The sequence below is a fragment of the Gloeophyllum trabeum genome (genome assembly GCF_000344685.1).
Source record: "Gloeophyllum trabeum ATCC 11539 unplaced genomic scaffold GLOTRscaffold_00011, whole genome shotgun sequence".
Classification (NCBI taxonomy): Eukaryota; Fungi; Basidiomycota; class Agaricomycetes; order Gloeophyllales; family Gloeophyllaceae; genus Gloeophyllum; species Gloeophyllum trabeum.
This window is the reverse complement of record NW_006920420.1, coordinates 1,202,472-1,216,457: the sequence shown is the minus strand read 5'-3', so window position 1 is coordinate 1,216,457 and position 13,986 is coordinate 1,202,472. Positions and strand designations below refer to the sequence as shown.

Below are 13,986 nucleotides of genomic sequence, written 5' to 3'. Positions count from 1 at the left end.
GTCGTGGCGGTCTTTATATCTCATTGCCACACGCCACAAAGGATGTGGCTTGGCCGCGTGGTCACAGCGGGTATGGCTCACGCGGACGTTCATTGTTGCTTCCAGTATCCCTTTATCTGGAACTCTTTAAACTATGTCTCGTCGAGCTTACACCGTAGAGGACCCATTGCGCAAGCCACCCACGATGCGCAATAGCTAGGACTCTATTCAAAGCAGCGACGAAAGTAGAATACCAGTGCTCGGCATAAGTTATCTTACATAGATGGCCTATATCGCCGTATATCTGTCGATGGGATGCCCACTTATCTTACAACTCATTCAGCACCCCCACATCTCTGTCTTAAGCACTCCCGCCCACGCCATGATAAAATACACCACGCCGACCGGCAACGCACACTTCCAACCCACGGCGCCCCAATCCCACCGCCTTTCCCCCATGCCCTCCACGCCCAACCGTGCATCCCACCGCCTCCCCCTCCGCCCGTCTCGTTTCCCGAGGTTGCTCACCACCCACATGACCATCGCGCGACTGACGGCGGTAGTGCTGCCCACGATGGCCCAGCACGCCATGGGACGGCGGATGTGGTCGATGGCGGAGAGCGTGAAGTGTGTCGCGGGCCAGCAGATCGCTTGCAGTGCGAGGAGGCGGATGAGCGTCGGCAGCGGGGGGTAGTACGCCCGCCATCGCGTGAGCAGGCCGAGGGTCAGCGCGCGATGGAGGTGACCCGTTAGGATAGCCTGCTGCGACTTAGATGGGTAATCATGGAGAGGTAGAAGTGAGCACGAACCCAGATCATAGCGACGGCATGGTCGATGCGCTTGGGCCCGCCGCTGCCGGCGAACTCGATTAAACCAGCGGCGTGCAGGAAGTTCCAGATGGTGCCGAAGACGGCGGGCACGATCGAGAGCCAGCAGGCGAGCTCGAAGAAGATCTCGAGGGGCGCGGACGAGTCGAGCGCGGATGAGGGGACGATGCGGGTGTTGGGCAGGCGGGCCTGGGGATGCAGATGAGAGGTATGGTGAGGCAGCCTGAAGGCGTACTCACGGTCTCGTCCCCTTCCGTCTCCGTCTCACCGGCGCCCTGCACCCCCGGAGCGGTCGTGATGCTCTTGACCACGTTGTAGCCGTCCCTCTCGTGCCCCCTCGTACCACCCCGTGCTCGTAGATTGGGAGTCGACTTTCGATGTCTCACCCCGCTCGGCGTGGATCCCCAGGACGTGTACATCGCGTCCGACGCCCCTCTACTCCGGTGCCGCTCTTCCGTCTCGGTGACCGAGTCGTCGTCCTCTGACGAAGACCAGGGACAGGGTGGGGGCTGTGGTGGGTAGGTCATACTCACGCTCATACCGGCCGGCAGGGCGCAGATGGCAAAGGCGGGCTGGAGGACCGGAGAAGACAGTGATCGCGGAACAGAGGACGAGGAGGACGACGGGGAGCTTTGCGAGCGTGAACGCGCGCGGGTGCGACGCGGAGGCGGCGGCGTGCGGGCTGTAGACGCGTTTGTGCCCGACGACGGCTCGCTCGACCTCCTCGGAGCACTTCTCGCGGATGGTCTACTGCTGCTTCCCGATACAGCTATGCTGTAATGCGGTGGGGGGTCTGCTTCGGGATGGATCGACGTGAGAGGCGATATGGTGGCCGAAAAGTGTGCGCTTGAGTTAGCGTAGACCGCGGCTGGTACGGATTCTGGTCGTGTTCCGGCTGACTGAAGCTGCTGTGCATAGCGCGAAGGCATGGTCATTAGCACTTTATCATACGCAACACCTGGGGATGGTATGAAAGGCGGGGTCGCTGGCGATCACCCCGCACTCACGCACTGATATACCAGACGAACTCCATATAATTTCGAAATACGCAAGAGGCCTCGGCTTGCGACGATGATAACAGAAACTCTAATACACTTACAAAAGCGGTCAAGATCCTGTTGTACGACCAATATGGCACCCACGGACGCAAGTCGACCCGAGGATGTTCAACACGCCCAAATTTGAATGCTGGCACTTGAATCTTGCGGCTCCGAAGGCAAGACAGTTCCTGTCTTTAAGTACAGGGAAGACCAGCGGATGTCATAGTCCAAAGAGCCGTTTTCCCTCCACGTGTAGACCGGTGTGGCAGCCGGGAGGAGTATGTACTGCTAAATTACTCATTACGTCCGAGGTTTCTTCCCCGGTTTTGGTATAACCGGTAACTTACATTTGAATGCTTTGATCTGGCTGCCAAGATTGAATTGGACTAGAGAGGCTTAGAGCACTCCTGTGTCGGAGTCGCGCAGGGCGCACGAGAGATGCAGAGCGGGATGCACCGAAAACACGTCAAGTGCTGACTACTGTCCATACCTAGTATATTCTCAAACACCCTCTGCTCGACCACTGACCGACCTCTGAATACCCGTCTTGTTGATTGCACTGTCACTGCCCATGCGAGTGTAATTTTACAAGGTTAGTCCTAAGTAGGACATTGTACCGGCTTCTGGTGCTGTCCGCATGCAGTATCCCCTTTGGAGGATCTCCGGCCAGCTCAGCGCCAGGGCCGACAAGTGGCGACACCTCGGTATGTCTATCCTCATAGCCTTCCTTTGTATCTTATTCATGGGGTGGTGCTCTACACCGTCATAGGGCACACACATTGCTGACAACACCCGCTTGGTTGACAGGGATAGGCACTAACACGACACGAGGTAGGATAACCACAGGGTACGTCGCCAGACTGTCAGATTGTCAGAACATGTGGGAACTGCGTCAGCGTGCCCTCTTCATTTAGCTGCAGTATCTCTGCTCTTGCTCTTGATACAGCTACCCTCATGCCCGCGGATGAGGCAATCTCTCATACAGGACCCTCGAAGGTGGCTTGCTCGGCTGCGAGGTGGGGTTTGCGGCTGGAATGCAGACTCTACGCCATGTAATCACCCAGCGGCCGAGCTCACAGCGTCATCAAGGTCCCTATAGCTAACTGCCGGAGCCCGAAGCATCTACATGGGTGACGGGGTAGAGGAGATCCACGCAATACAGTGGTCGGACTCCCAGCGGGACGCGTTCGATATTCCAACTGGACTGCGAACTTCGGCTGACACCAGAAGTCAAATAGCTGAGCGGGTCTCTGTCCCGCTTCTAGGCTCGTCTTCGACGGATACGCTGTAATTGGATCATGCACTCCTCAACCGAAAAGATAAACCACGCCGCCTGATAGGTGCCGTTGCCCAGCGTATCCAGGCTATATGACAGTACGCAGCTCCCTTCAGTTTCGACTTGAAATCTGGACATGCGCTCCATATATGAAGTCACACACAACCCTATCCGGCTTGGATGGCGGCCGGACAACTGGTGCCACTCACAATCAAACCTTCCGCTATCTAGCCATCCAATCATGCAGCTAGATTGTCATGGATTAAGTAACTGCATAGTCACCGGAGCCGGCAAAAATGTGCAGCATAGGCTTTTCTCTTCTTCGTACCCGCCTACTGGTTCTATGCGGCCATAATCTCGAATGCATTGGGTATCTCCCCGTCGATCCTTCCAGAAACAATTGCGACCTCGGCTTCTCGAAGCAGCGCCATCTGTGTTGGACGAAGTGAGTTCATTATAGGGCACCTTCTTGGTCATACTGTCTGATCTTCCGACACGTAAAACATCCACGTCGGACTCGGTACCGACCCTGCTTCCACCTGCCTCGCTAGCCAGGTCTATTGTTTGCCGAGTCGCTCAAAAACCAAAGTAGGGACATGGTTGGCGTATCGGCATCTGGCTGGATCAAGTTTCATCCCCTCTCCTCCATGCCTCTTGCAAGTCGGTATATCCAGGCTCCAAACCAGACGTTGGGCGGGGTAGAATTAGTGGTTTGGTATAGCACTATTTCCAAGAAAAGGGCTTTCAAAGATATCATGCTCGAGAAGCCGTGTCTTACCCTTATCTGGCTCTCGATCCGCAGAGCTTACGGACGTCGCAATGCTGCACCAACGGGTACCAGAACAGAATGTTAAGTAAACAGAGACTTCGCGCTTTTCCTGCACGGAAGACACAGCTTCCAGAGGCGCGTTCGCAAAATCCCGTCTTGTATATATCCGAGTCTTCGTGTCAAAGCAGTCTTGCCTACTTTATACTTCATTCAATGCCCAAAGACAAGGGTTAGCTTGACGAATGAATTGCTTGATCCCTTCGCTATCGTGTTCTGTGACACCTAATACTCAGTAGGGGATAGGTGGTCTATAGCTGCCGGGTACCTGTGGTTTCTCTCACCTTATCGCGAGACACGTCAACTATGCTCCTCCTTCACGGAACCTTCAACATGGATTTGATGTCGAAGGCCTCGTTTTCCTTGCAAGCATTCAGTCGCATCAGAGACCGAAGCAGAAGGTATTACTGGCCTTGGTACTTCGTTCTACTTCCGCATAAAAAACCCTCCAAGTGATAAATAGGACCTTCCCTCTATCTGTATTTAGTCAAGCTATATTTTGGCTTCACATTTTTATCATTCAAGGACTTTAGGTGGTGAAGAGACGGTCTCGACTGCCACAATTTGTGCCACAGATTCAAGTTGCATCGTCATTTGCACTGCCTCAACGCGTGCTTCTCCGTCGGATGCGGGACCGAGATCTGATCTCGATTCGCCACGATCAATTTCTTTCTTCATTTACGTAATTACTCTCAGCTTTCCTTCCTTCCAGCCTTCATCCATCCATTCGCCATCCTTTATAAGCTCTCACTAAAGCCAAACGTATCGAGGTGGAAGTATCTCGGGATCGGCGAAGTCATGTCTGCGACTGCGTTCGCACCTACTGGAGAAGAGGTTATCACTCGCGCTATCGAGGTGAAGCCGGAGACAAGCACACCTGATTATCGGTCTGCCGACGAATTCAGAGAATATTACGAGATCCCAAGAACTGCGACTGAAATAATTCAAGGATCTTTCAAAAGGGTCTGTATATCTATGTATTAGTGTTTTTGCTTCGTCAGTTTAGATCTGGAAAGCTGATCCTGCACCCAGATAGCCCTGCAATTCCCCGACGAGCTCTTGCACGACTCGGTACCTATATATCGCCACTTGAAGTCAGACCTGGAAGCAGCTGCAGGAAGCGAGGCGGCTCCAGAGCTCTACGTCCTGGCTGACACGTCCTATGGCAGGTTCGATTCCTTGGACAGTTTCTGATTTGTCGCCTGACAAGAAAATTTCTTCTATACAGCTGTTGTGCAGATGAAGTAGCCGCCCAACACGTAGATGCTGATCTGATCGTCCACCATGGTCATGCTTGCATGAGCAAGTGCGTGCATATCCAACTCGCTCCCAAGGACGTACCCTGACACAAGCACGATAAGGACATACCGGATGCCCGTGATATACGTGTTCGGGAAGAAAACTCTGGATGTTGAGGATTGCGTCTCAAAGCTAGCGGAATGCATAAGTTCTAAAGATCAACCAAAGAGAGTGGTCCTCAGGCATGACGTAGCATACTCACACGTCGCAGGTAATTTGGCCAGCAATCCTATGTCGGGAACCTGCCCGCTCACCAACCGCTACAGGTCATGTTATCAATAGGCTGAGAGGCGCCCTTCCTGGCGTCACCATTGAGTACTCTCGAATACCCTTAAGACTCGATCCATCGCCGCATAAACCCAATGCTGTCGCTCCCTCGAGCGAAGCAACCCTCGCAAACACTGAGGACGGTGATGGCGCAGATGCATTTGACCAGGACAATAATCCTCTTATTCTCTACATTGGAGGCGAGAGTCTCGGCTTGACGAATCTACTCATGACCCATGCATCATCAGAGGTTCGTAGCTTTCTGAGCCCCTTGCCCCGGATACACTAAAGCGCGGAAAGGTATACTCTTATAATCCGGAAACTCGCTCAACACGCCTCGAGTCCGGGCGGGCGAACAGGCTGCTCATGAGACGGTACGCCACCGTGCAGAAGGCACGAGATGCGGATGTCTTTGGTATCCTAGTCGGGACTCTCGGAGTTGGTTAGTATCCGTTCGGCGAGTCCAAACGCAGGGTTTCCAGATCTAATAGATCGACTGATGAGCTGACAGCCTCGTATCTGCCCCTCATATCGCACCTGCGCTCGCTCTTGTCTCGGTCGCGGAAGAAGAGCTACACCATCAGTGTAGGGAAGCTCAACCCAGCCAAGCTCGCGAATTTCATGGAGATCGAGTGTTTTGTGCTCGTGGCGTGCCCAGAGAACAGCTTGATTGAATCGAAGGTCAGCTTCTCTGTGTGGCGCTTTTGCTGCATGCCGAACAGTTGAGACACGCTCAGGAATTCATGAAACCCATCGTAACACCATTCGAGCTCGAGATCGCGCTCAAGTCAGAGCAGAGCTGGACAGGGAAGTACGTGCTCGATTTCGAGCGGCTTTTGGCAGAACACGACAACGAAGTCCCGGAAGAAACTGCTGATCGTATGTCTACCTCTACCCGTTTGTTGGCAGTGCAGCTAATGAACTGGACGATAGAGCGAGAAGACGATAGCGAAGACCCCGACCAGCCGATCTTTTCTACCATCACGGGCAAGTACCGGACCGCACGACGGTTCGGTGGTGCAGGTCTGTGCCTTCGACTCCGTGACTCACGCAGCTTCTCATGGAGTATTCCTACCCAGATGCGGATTCTCCACAGGTAGAGGGCGGGACCCCCTCTGCCGTCGTTCTGCGCAACCAGGATAACACTGTAGCGACTCTCTCGGACAGTGCAGCAGGTGAGCGATACAGTCGTGTCTAGGATGTGGAGACTCATTGTACGGAGCAGCCGAGTTCCTACAGTCTCGTTCCTTCCGCGGCCTCGAGACAAGACTGGGGGAGGACGCCCCAAGTGTGCTCGAGCAGGGACGGAGCGGCATTGCTAGAGGATACGCGAACGATAAAGCGGAGTAATGGATTTTGATCAACGCGGGGTAATGCCAGTGACTTGGGGGGATCTACAGATTAGTGTGGCTGGCACCTCATGATCAGTATCTATTTCAACGAAATGAGCCCAGTTGGTGTAACACTCTTCACAAGACAGATAATTATGCAGTCTGCAATATACAGCTGAGCGAGCAAGTCGGTCCCGATACTCTTCTAATAATCCTCGTGTCTCGACCATTTGGTCAAACATTGTGCTGAAAGGAGAATTGATCCCGTCATATCGCTACATTTCATCACATATCATACGTTATACAGCCCGACATGCTTCATGCTGGCACTTCATCGACGGACCCGGGTGCAACCTTCACGAAGCAAGAGCGTAGGACCCATCTTTAAAATCGAACACGAACGCGCTGCCCAACCCAAAAATCAGCCTTGCGATTCATGACTTATAGAGGCAAAGGGATACGTACTCTTCAACCAGAGGGAATATATAGTCCTAGAGCACGCATCAGTCCGCGATCAAGCTGACCCCGGGACACGTACCTTGAATGCCTGGTGCGCCGGGTCGTGGTCTAGGTAATAATCCCGCGTCGGGATGTCTGGGAACGTCATCACGAAGGTTTGCTGCATTGTATCATCATTAAGCCAGGGTCAGAATAGTAGTATTACTGGAGGAAGAGACTTGCGTGTAAGCCCTTGGTCATGCCCTCGGGGCTAATGTTGCTCCCGCCGGCGAAGCTCGCGATGTACGGCGCCCCTTTGCCGTTGTCGAGCTTGCACTCATCCTTGAGGGCGGCGAACTTGCGCGCTGCCTCTGCAAGGTCGCACACACGTTGAGTCAAGCCTGTTCTGTAGATGGCAGCGATAGAAAGCGTACGTGCCTGGGGCTACAGCCGGGTCTTTGTACTTGAATGAGACAATGTGAACAATGGGCGCGGACATAGTCTGGCAGCTGTGGTTGATGTTAAGGTGATGATTGTGAACTGCCTTCTTCCGGAGGCATCTCCTAGATGAGTTGAATGTTGTGGCGTATCCCGGTACCCGCGGACCGGGAATTATTCTTAGACCGAGGAAGTGGAGGAGTAAATCATGAGGAAAGTCATCTTTACCTTGTATAACCTTCAGGCTTCCGTCTTTCGTAAGAAAGAGTACTAGTCGAGTGTGACAAACACTGGAATTCAATATGACCGTGTGAATCTAGTCATGGACAGTGGTTTGTGGCTGCTATGCGCGGGTGGCTGTGAGCATACACTGAGACTTTGCTGAGAGCGCATGTTGGGAGATCGTGCATCTAAGTGTACCGCAGATGGGATATCGCCAAATGCCGATCATGACATGCAAGAATGGATCCACAAACATATACATACTAGCAGCTGAAGATACAGTAGAACCAATATGAGTCCGCGAATAAGCTTACATCTATAGATACTGAAACTCTCAGTCGGCCTAGTCATCCCGTCCTGCAGGCTTTCCTATCTCTTTAACGTCATGAACTATCTGCCCAGAGCCAGGCCTCCACCATCCTAACAGCACCTGGAACAGAGTGGCGTTGATATTCGAGCCGATGCTACCGATACGCATGCCCAACCGGATGAGCGGGGTGAGCGGTGGGACCAGGAGGTTCATGAAGTCCTGAGCAGGTATTGCAGATAAGAAGCGCTGCAGGGGAGGGGAAAAAGTGTGTGCTCACGTCCGGATGGTACCAATCTTCTTGGAGGGCGATGTAATGCAGACCATCGACCTCTCGCAGTTTGATGTGCGTCATCAAACTAGGATATATCAGCATGAGCTTGACTATATCTCACGAAGGAGGGGATGGAGAAGTTTACCGTGCTGAAGCAGGGCGGAAGGGATTCCACCGGATGTGGAAGAGTTGTGTCGAGTCGGTTATGAGCCGTCCCTGCCTCTCATCGTACACTATTGCCATTCAAGTTGAGCCAGTCGAGAGAACATGTACCGCCTTCGGTCACTCACTAACGCTATGCACCTCAATGCTCAGCTTCGGAGACATTATCCGGTACCACCTTAACGCATCAGTCAATATGAACGGTATCAATCCATCAATAGGGACGTACTGGTATATCCCCAGGATCTCCTCCCTCGACTTAATCCCGGGCGGCACATGGCACAGGGGATGCCTGAATTCAGCATCTGGACAGAAATACCTAGGAGCTCCGTGTCAGAAGTTTCACCGTCAGATTACAAACCTCCTACTTTTCGACGGTCGCTTTCTGGATGTCGGGCGAGGCGGAGCTGCAAAGGAGCTTGATGACCTGTGCTATCTCTTCTGCTGGACTTTGCATGTCGCTTTTGCGTTATTTATCGCTTTTCTAGTAGGTTACAGGAATAGATGGGTGACGGTCGACGCGTATGTTAGAAACCTGGATTGTGGACATGGCAAGCCTTGAGCCACCGTCAGTGGGCACGACGTCATCGGCTCGCAAATTGGCCCGGCTACTGAACTGAGCCGAACCAATTCGAGTCGACAGAAAAGAGTAAACACACGCAAGCTTCACCTAAGTCCACAATTTTGCTTCGGTAGGTCCACGACTGAAAGCTACACGAAGGGTCGATGGAGGCTGCTGATATTCTGATTCGGTGCGTTGACGTTCCTTAATGTACATGGGGAGGTATAAGGACTCTGGGTACAAAAGTCAAGAATGTTAGTCACACTACACCTAACGCTAGTCTCGAGAAATAGAATAAACTGAGGCGGTAGGACATATACTTGAAGCTTCGTGGAACATAACTGGGGAAGTCTTTCCAGGAAGGCAGTCAGATGCAGAGCGCAAGTTTATTCCAGGGGCTCTGAGTGTAATCTAAATTAGACTGCACCAGCGTGCAAGTCGACGCGCTGCACTGCGGACCCTTGCCTCCTATTTTTGTGACAAATTCTTTGCTTAATCCCCATGTTATCTTGATACTATGTCTCATGCGAAAGACCAGCACTACTGGGCGCAGTTGCGAGCGGCGCTGACGGCGGGTGACTGGGCGTCATCTACCCCGGCGAAGACACCGAAGGGGGCGCCTCTCTCTTGGTCGGAACTTCTGCGCAAGTTCAACAAGCACGCCAAGGGGTTCACGGACGTAGCTGAGGTCGCGTCACAAACTCAAAATCTTGGACTATTGCTGAGCGGGAGCCTCGAGAACAAAGCGTCAGACGGGCAGGAGACTCCTTACGGATGTTTGCACCTCGGTGACGAGTGCGTCTTACCAGAGGATAGGTTGGAGGATGCCAGGGCTGGATACGAGGCATTGAAGAAGCTGAACGCGCCCAATTACGACGTACGTGGTACATTACATAGCCTAATGCATGGAGCTCTAATCATGGCCTGCGAAGTCTCTAAAACTTGCTCTTGCATACTATGCTTATTCCCTCGGGAGACCAGAAGAATGTCTCTCCTACATAGCGAGTGTCCCTAACATATCAGACCTGCAAAGTCGCTTGACTCCACCCGCGAGCATGAGGTCGGAGGCAGCGACTCTCCAGATCCCCAGCACGCGCGCCGACACGCCTGCATCTTCCTGGGGTGGAAGCGTCGCGTCCCATGACTCCGCGTCTGCCGGGTTCCCCGACATCAACGACGGACGAGCTTGGGCTTTAACGGAAAGTATCAGAAGCGTCTGCCTGGAAGGTAAGGGTGGTTATCGTGCTTGAACATCACAACTGACCCAGCCCAGGCATGTGCGCCGAGAAACTACGTCCGGATAACATGCAGAAAGCCGTGGAGATCTACTCGGCCGCCCTCCCCCTCATCACCGTCCTCGAGTCCGAGCTACCACGACCCGTGCCCGCCCCGTCCTCCAACCGCGGCGCCAGTACCCTCGAGTTCAGCTCGTTCACGCGCTACCGCGAGCTCTGGCGGTGGGCGGAACGGCTGCTCTGGCGTGCGATCATCCTCACCGCGCGCACGACCGAGCTCGGGCGCGACACGAGCGGGCCGCTGTGGACGCTGCTGAAGCAGTACTACGTGTGCAGCGCGCACTGGCCGCCGACGTTCCGGACAGAGCACCGCGCGACGGTCGCGGTACTGCACCTTCGCGCGATCGTCCTCCAGGCGCGGGCGACGCCGAAGCCGCCGAACCGAATCCTCTCGACGAGGGAGGCGGCGAAGCCGTCATCATGGCTCGGGATTGCGCGGCCGGTGATTCAGGAGTATAGGGTGATCCTGAATGTGAGCACGACGTTCCCGAAGGCGGGGGAGAGGAACGTCAAAGTGGAGGATTTCGTGGACCTGTGCGTGGCCGTGTGGGAGGCGAGCGGGGCGGTTGGAGACTACGCCGGCTTGGTGATCGACGTGAGTGTGCCATCAGCTCATTCATGTACTATTCCGACCTTTGGTTGTAGGTCCTCTGGTGGGCAACGCGCCTCACATTCAACTCGTACCGCATCTTCCGCCACATGTCGCGCCTGCTGTACGTCTCGGGCGACCCCGAGCTCGCCAAGCGCTCGTTGCGCCTATATGTGCAGGTCGTCGGCAAGGCGCGTGAGACCGCGGAGGCGGACGCGCGGGCAGGGAACGAGAACAGTGCGTCTGTGCTCGGTGCGGCGCTCGACGCGGACACGGATCGGCATTGGGTCGAGACGCTCGTGCAGGGTGCGCGGATGCTGTGCCGGCTCGCGGGGGCCAAGCCTGGGGGCGAGGGGATCGAGGAGGCGAAGGAGGCGGGGGTTATGGTCGAGAAGGCGAGGACGAGGCTTGATGCGGAGGATAAGGAACTCGCAGCCAGCGTCGATTTGGCAGAGGGTATTTGGAGTATGATGATGGCTAATAAGGGTGAGTGTCTGGTACTCGACGGCTAGGCCGCGATCATTCAAAACTGACCTGCCCTCTGGCGTGTCTCTAGAGCTCGATCCGCGTACAAGGCCTGATCGGCTGTCACATGCACTCACGATGTTCCAGCGTTCTGTGGGCACGTTTGCTACACCTTCAGGGCATTACCACCTCGCGCTGGCGTTCACCCGCCCTGGTCCATCGCGGGATTACGAGAAGGCGATCGAGCATGCACGGCTGGCGGTTGAGGCTGAGCCGGAGGAAATACGATATTGGCATTTGCTGGGACTGCTTTTGGTGGCCACCGGTGACTGGAGGGGGGCTCGGAGCGTACTCGAGCTTGGTGCTACCGTTGGGGAAGACCCGGACGAAGCTCAGGATGCTCAAGACGCTCAGGGCGCCGCCACGGAAGAACTCAATGGCCAGAACGTTAGGACGAAGGACTTTGGTGTTTCCAATGGAACTGGGACGGCCCCTGGATATTCTGTCGACGGTGGCTCTCCAGATGAACACGGCGGTGACTCAGGTAAAGCATCGCCTGACCCTCAGTGCGGGGTCCTTGTCAAGCTTCTGGATCCGGATATGCACCGGCTCCCTCCGCCTGAGTCGTTGCTCCGACCATTGCCCGACCACCCGGTCCCTTCTCGACACGATACGTTCGAATATGCGCTGCAGTTGCGTATGACGCAGCTGGCTCTGGCTGAGATGGTTGAGGGGCCGGAAGGTGCACAGACGAAGGCACCGGAGGTCTTCCGCTGGTTTGCCGAGAAGAGAGGTACAGGTGAATCACGTAAGTTCAGCCTGCTTATTCCTACTGCTCCCTAAATAGTGTTGACTATAATCCGTCGACAGGGAGGGAGTCAATAGATAGTAACAGAACGTCTGTGGAGCTCAACCGGTTATCTACTTTGGATCTGCCCCAGCAGGAGCCGCTGTCGCAAGTCTCTGAAAAGCGTCATTCGCTGGATGTCTCACAGCAGACAAAGTCTTCGGAAACCGAGCGGCCGTCGCCTATTTCCATCAACGTCGAACCCGCTACCCCCGTTGTTCCTTCGAATGGCTTCCCATCTGGCGAAGACGGCTTATCCGAGAAACGGTCGACTTCGCTGGAGAAGGACCGGGATGGCGGCAAGAAGGTGCAACAGATGCTGAAGAGTCGAGTGCACAAAGGACAGGCGAGGATCTCGACCATCTCGAAAAAGATAGGGCATGGCGTGACCAGGAATGGCGTTGTTAACCATCTTCGCAGGACCAATTCAGCGCCGAGTATGTGCTGTTCTGTTCAAGGGGAACTCCCACTCACCCCATCTTCATTGCAGACTTCCGCGACCCACTGGCCCGCTCTCCTTATCAAGCCTCCTCTATCCATAGGTCTTCTCGGCGATTCCTTGCTTCACCGATATCTCGCTCCCAGCAAGACCTTGCGTTCATGGAATCCGCACCGCCGCCGCCGCCTTCATTATCGCCTCAACAGCCGTTGACGAAATGGAATAAACGTATGGCCAGAGAGAGGAAGCTGCTCAGCGACCTTTGGTTGATGTCCGCCGCAACATTCCGGAGACTAGACAACGTCGACCAGGCCAAGGGGGCTATACAAGACGCGGAGGTCCAGGATCCACAGAATACTGGAGTATGGGTGCAGGTAGGGCTCCTCGTGCGATCAAGCAGACAGGCCTCTAACACCTCATTTATCCTAGCTTGGCCTGTATTACATGGCTCTGAACAACCCGCGGCGCGCGAAGGAAGCCTTTCAGAAGGCGTTATTCATATCGACAGACGACATACCCGCCATCATCCACCTGAGCCAGCTGTACCTGACGCAGCCGGGCGCCGCGCTGTCGCCGATCAGCCCGCACGCAGAGAGACCCGACCCGGACAACGTCGACCTGGCGGCGGGCATGCTGAACGACCTGACGCGGGGGGTCGGGTGGGATGTGCCCGAGGCGTGGTACTTCCTTGCCAAGGCTTATGGGCTGCAGGGACGGAGGGAGCGGGAGCGGGAGTGCTTGACCTTTGCTTTGGGGTTATCGGTGACGAGAGGGGTCCGGAGTATCGGTGCTGCTGTCGGATGGTGCTTATGAGAGACAGTGCGCGCGATGGAAAGTTTAATTTATGTATATACCCACGTCACCCATATCTTAATACATATAATGAACGTGTCCTACTGCTCCTGTGCAAGTTGAGGTTGGGTACACTATAGGTTATTGGAGTAAATAAGCTATTGATCCCAGGAGTATCTCTGAGGCATTGTATATCCCGTTCAAAACACGTTTGGCCTAGGAATGCTTGGGATGCCTCGCTTCGACCCTCCCGTTGGGCTTGCTGAGTTTGTGGTGGTAGCGGTGGGATTCAGGCTACGACTCGTTTGGCT

General features: G+C 54.7%; 6 protein-coding genes across 6 annotated transcripts; 3 read left to right on the top strand and 3 right to left on the bottom strand.

Annotated features, from left to right (window-relative positions):
• Nucleotides 1–162: 162 nt before the first annotated feature.
• GLOTRDRAFT_111916 (uncharacterized protein) lies at nucleotides 163–1,239 on the bottom strand. The gene is made up of 3 exons (XM_007870345.1): nucleotides 1,046–1,239; nucleotides 789–995; nucleotides 163–738 (listed from the first exon to the last, which is right to left on the bottom strand). Exons 1-3 carry the CDS (start codon nucleotides 1,223–1,225, stop codon nucleotides 319–321), a joined length of 807 nt encoding a protein of 268 aa, XP_007868536.1. The 5' UTR covers nucleotides 1,226–1,239; the 3' UTR covers nucleotides 163–318.
• A 97-nt stretch (nucleotides 1,240–1,336) lies between these two features.
• On the top strand, nucleotides 1,337–1,963 carry GLOTRDRAFT_100890 (uncharacterized protein). Its single transcript, XM_007870344.1, has 2 exons — nucleotides 1,337–1,714; nucleotides 1,906–1,963. The coding sequence occupies exon 1, from the start codon at nucleotides 1,365–1,367 to the stop codon at nucleotides 1,584–1,586; it is 222 nt and encodes a 73-aa protein (XP_007868535.1). The 5' UTR covers nucleotides 1,337–1,364; the 3' UTR covers nucleotides 1,587–1,714; nucleotides 1,906–1,963.
• Nucleotides 1,964–4,746: 2,783 nt separating this feature from the next.
• GLOTRDRAFT_131535 (diphthamide biosynthesis protein) lies at nucleotides 4,747–6,864 on the top strand (the record flags this gene model as incomplete). Its single annotated transcript, XM_007870343.1, has 11 exons — nucleotides 4,747–4,911; nucleotides 4,981–5,134; nucleotides 5,188–5,254; nucleotides 5,310–5,458; nucleotides 5,514–5,764; nucleotides 5,815–5,956; nucleotides 6,026–6,195; nucleotides 6,252–6,393; nucleotides 6,448–6,537; nucleotides 6,594–6,689; nucleotides 6,740–6,864. 11 exons carry the CDS (start codon nucleotides 4,747–4,749, stop codon nucleotides 6,862–6,864), a joined length of 1,551 nt encoding a protein of 516 aa, XP_007868534.1.
• Nucleotides 6,865–7,059: 195 nt separating this feature from the next.
• GLOTRDRAFT_140121 (uncharacterized protein) lies at nucleotides 7,060–7,970 on the bottom strand. The gene is made up of 5 exons (XM_007870342.1): nucleotides 7,722–7,970; nucleotides 7,527–7,654; nucleotides 7,384–7,464; nucleotides 7,311–7,336; nucleotides 7,060–7,250 (listed from the first exon to the last, which is right to left on the bottom strand). Exons 1-5 carry the CDS (start codon nucleotides 7,780–7,782, stop codon nucleotides 7,202–7,204), a joined length of 345 nt encoding a protein of 114 aa, XP_007868533.1. The 5' UTR covers nucleotides 7,783–7,970; the 3' UTR covers nucleotides 7,060–7,201.
• A 215-nt stretch (nucleotides 7,971–8,185) lies between these two features.
• GLOTRDRAFT_111915 (uncharacterized protein) lies at nucleotides 8,186–9,244 on the bottom strand. The gene is made up of 6 exons (XM_007870341.1): nucleotides 9,055–9,244; nucleotides 8,916–9,005; nucleotides 8,815–8,864; nucleotides 8,670–8,757; nucleotides 8,531–8,609; nucleotides 8,186–8,472 (listed from the first exon to the last, which is right to left on the bottom strand). Exons 1-6 carry the CDS (start codon nucleotides 9,141–9,143, stop codon nucleotides 8,287–8,289), a joined length of 582 nt encoding a protein of 193 aa, XP_007868532.1. The 5' UTR covers nucleotides 9,144–9,244; the 3' UTR covers nucleotides 8,186–8,286.
• A 521-nt stretch (nucleotides 9,245–9,765) lies between these two features.
• Nucleotides 9,766–13,788, top strand: GLOTRDRAFT_140119 (uncharacterized protein; the record flags this gene model as incomplete). The annotated part of the gene is made up of 8 exons (XM_007870340.1): nucleotides 9,766–10,125; nucleotides 10,181–10,475; nucleotides 10,522–11,138; nucleotides 11,189–11,618; nucleotides 11,689–12,405; nucleotides 12,468–12,881; nucleotides 12,935–13,257; nucleotides 13,313–13,788. 8 exons carry the CDS (start codon nucleotides 9,766–9,768, stop codon nucleotides 13,694–13,696), a joined length of 3,540 nt encoding a protein of 1,179 aa, XP_007868531.1. The 3' UTR covers nucleotides 13,697–13,788.
• Nucleotides 13,789–13,986: the final 198 nt, after the last annotated feature.

Excerpts from the sequence above, each read along its gene's own strand:
- GLOTRDRAFT_111916 (XM_007870345.1), bottom strand. The coding sequence starts at position 1,225 with ATGTACACGTCCTGGGGATCCACGCCGAGCGGGGTGAGACATCGAAAG. Across the intron at positions 996-1,045 it reads AGACGGAAGGGGACGAGACC|GCCCGCCTGCCCAACACCCG; the intron begins GTGAGTACGCCT and ends CTGCATCCCCAG. Across the intron at positions 739-788 it reads ATGCCGTCGCTATGATCTGG|GCTATCCTAACGGGTCACCT; the intron begins GTTCGTGCTCAC and ends AAGTCGCAGCAG.
- GLOTRDRAFT_140121 (XM_007870342.1), bottom strand. The coding sequence starts at position 7,782 with ATGTCCGCGCCCATTGTTCACATTGTCTCATTCAAGTACAAAGACCCG. Across the intron at positions 7,465-7,526 it reads GCATGACCAAGGGCTTACAC|CAAACCTTCGTGATGACGTT; the intron begins GCAAGTCTCTTC and ends GATACAATGCAG. Across the intron at positions 7,251-7,310 it reads ATATTCCCTCTGGTTGAAGA|CGCGTTCGTGTTCGATTTTA; the intron begins GTACGTATCCCT and ends TGGGTTGGGCAG.
- GLOTRDRAFT_100890 (XM_007870344.1), top strand. The coding sequence starts at position 1,365 with ATGGCAAAGGCGGGCTGGAGGACCGGAGAAGACAGTGATCGCGGAACA.
- GLOTRDRAFT_111915 (XM_007870341.1), bottom strand. The coding sequence starts at position 9,143 with ATGCAAAGTCCAGCAGAAGAGATAGCACAGGTCATCAAGCTCCTTTGC. Across the intron at positions 8,865-8,915 it reads GAGATCCTGGGGATATACCA|GTGGTACCGGATAATGTCTC; the intron begins GTACGTCCCTAT and ends TGATGCGTTAAG. Across the intron at positions 8,473-8,530 it reads AAGATTGGTACCATCCGGAC|GACTTCATGAACCTCCTGGT; the intron begins GTGAGCACACAC and ends ATACCTGCTCAG.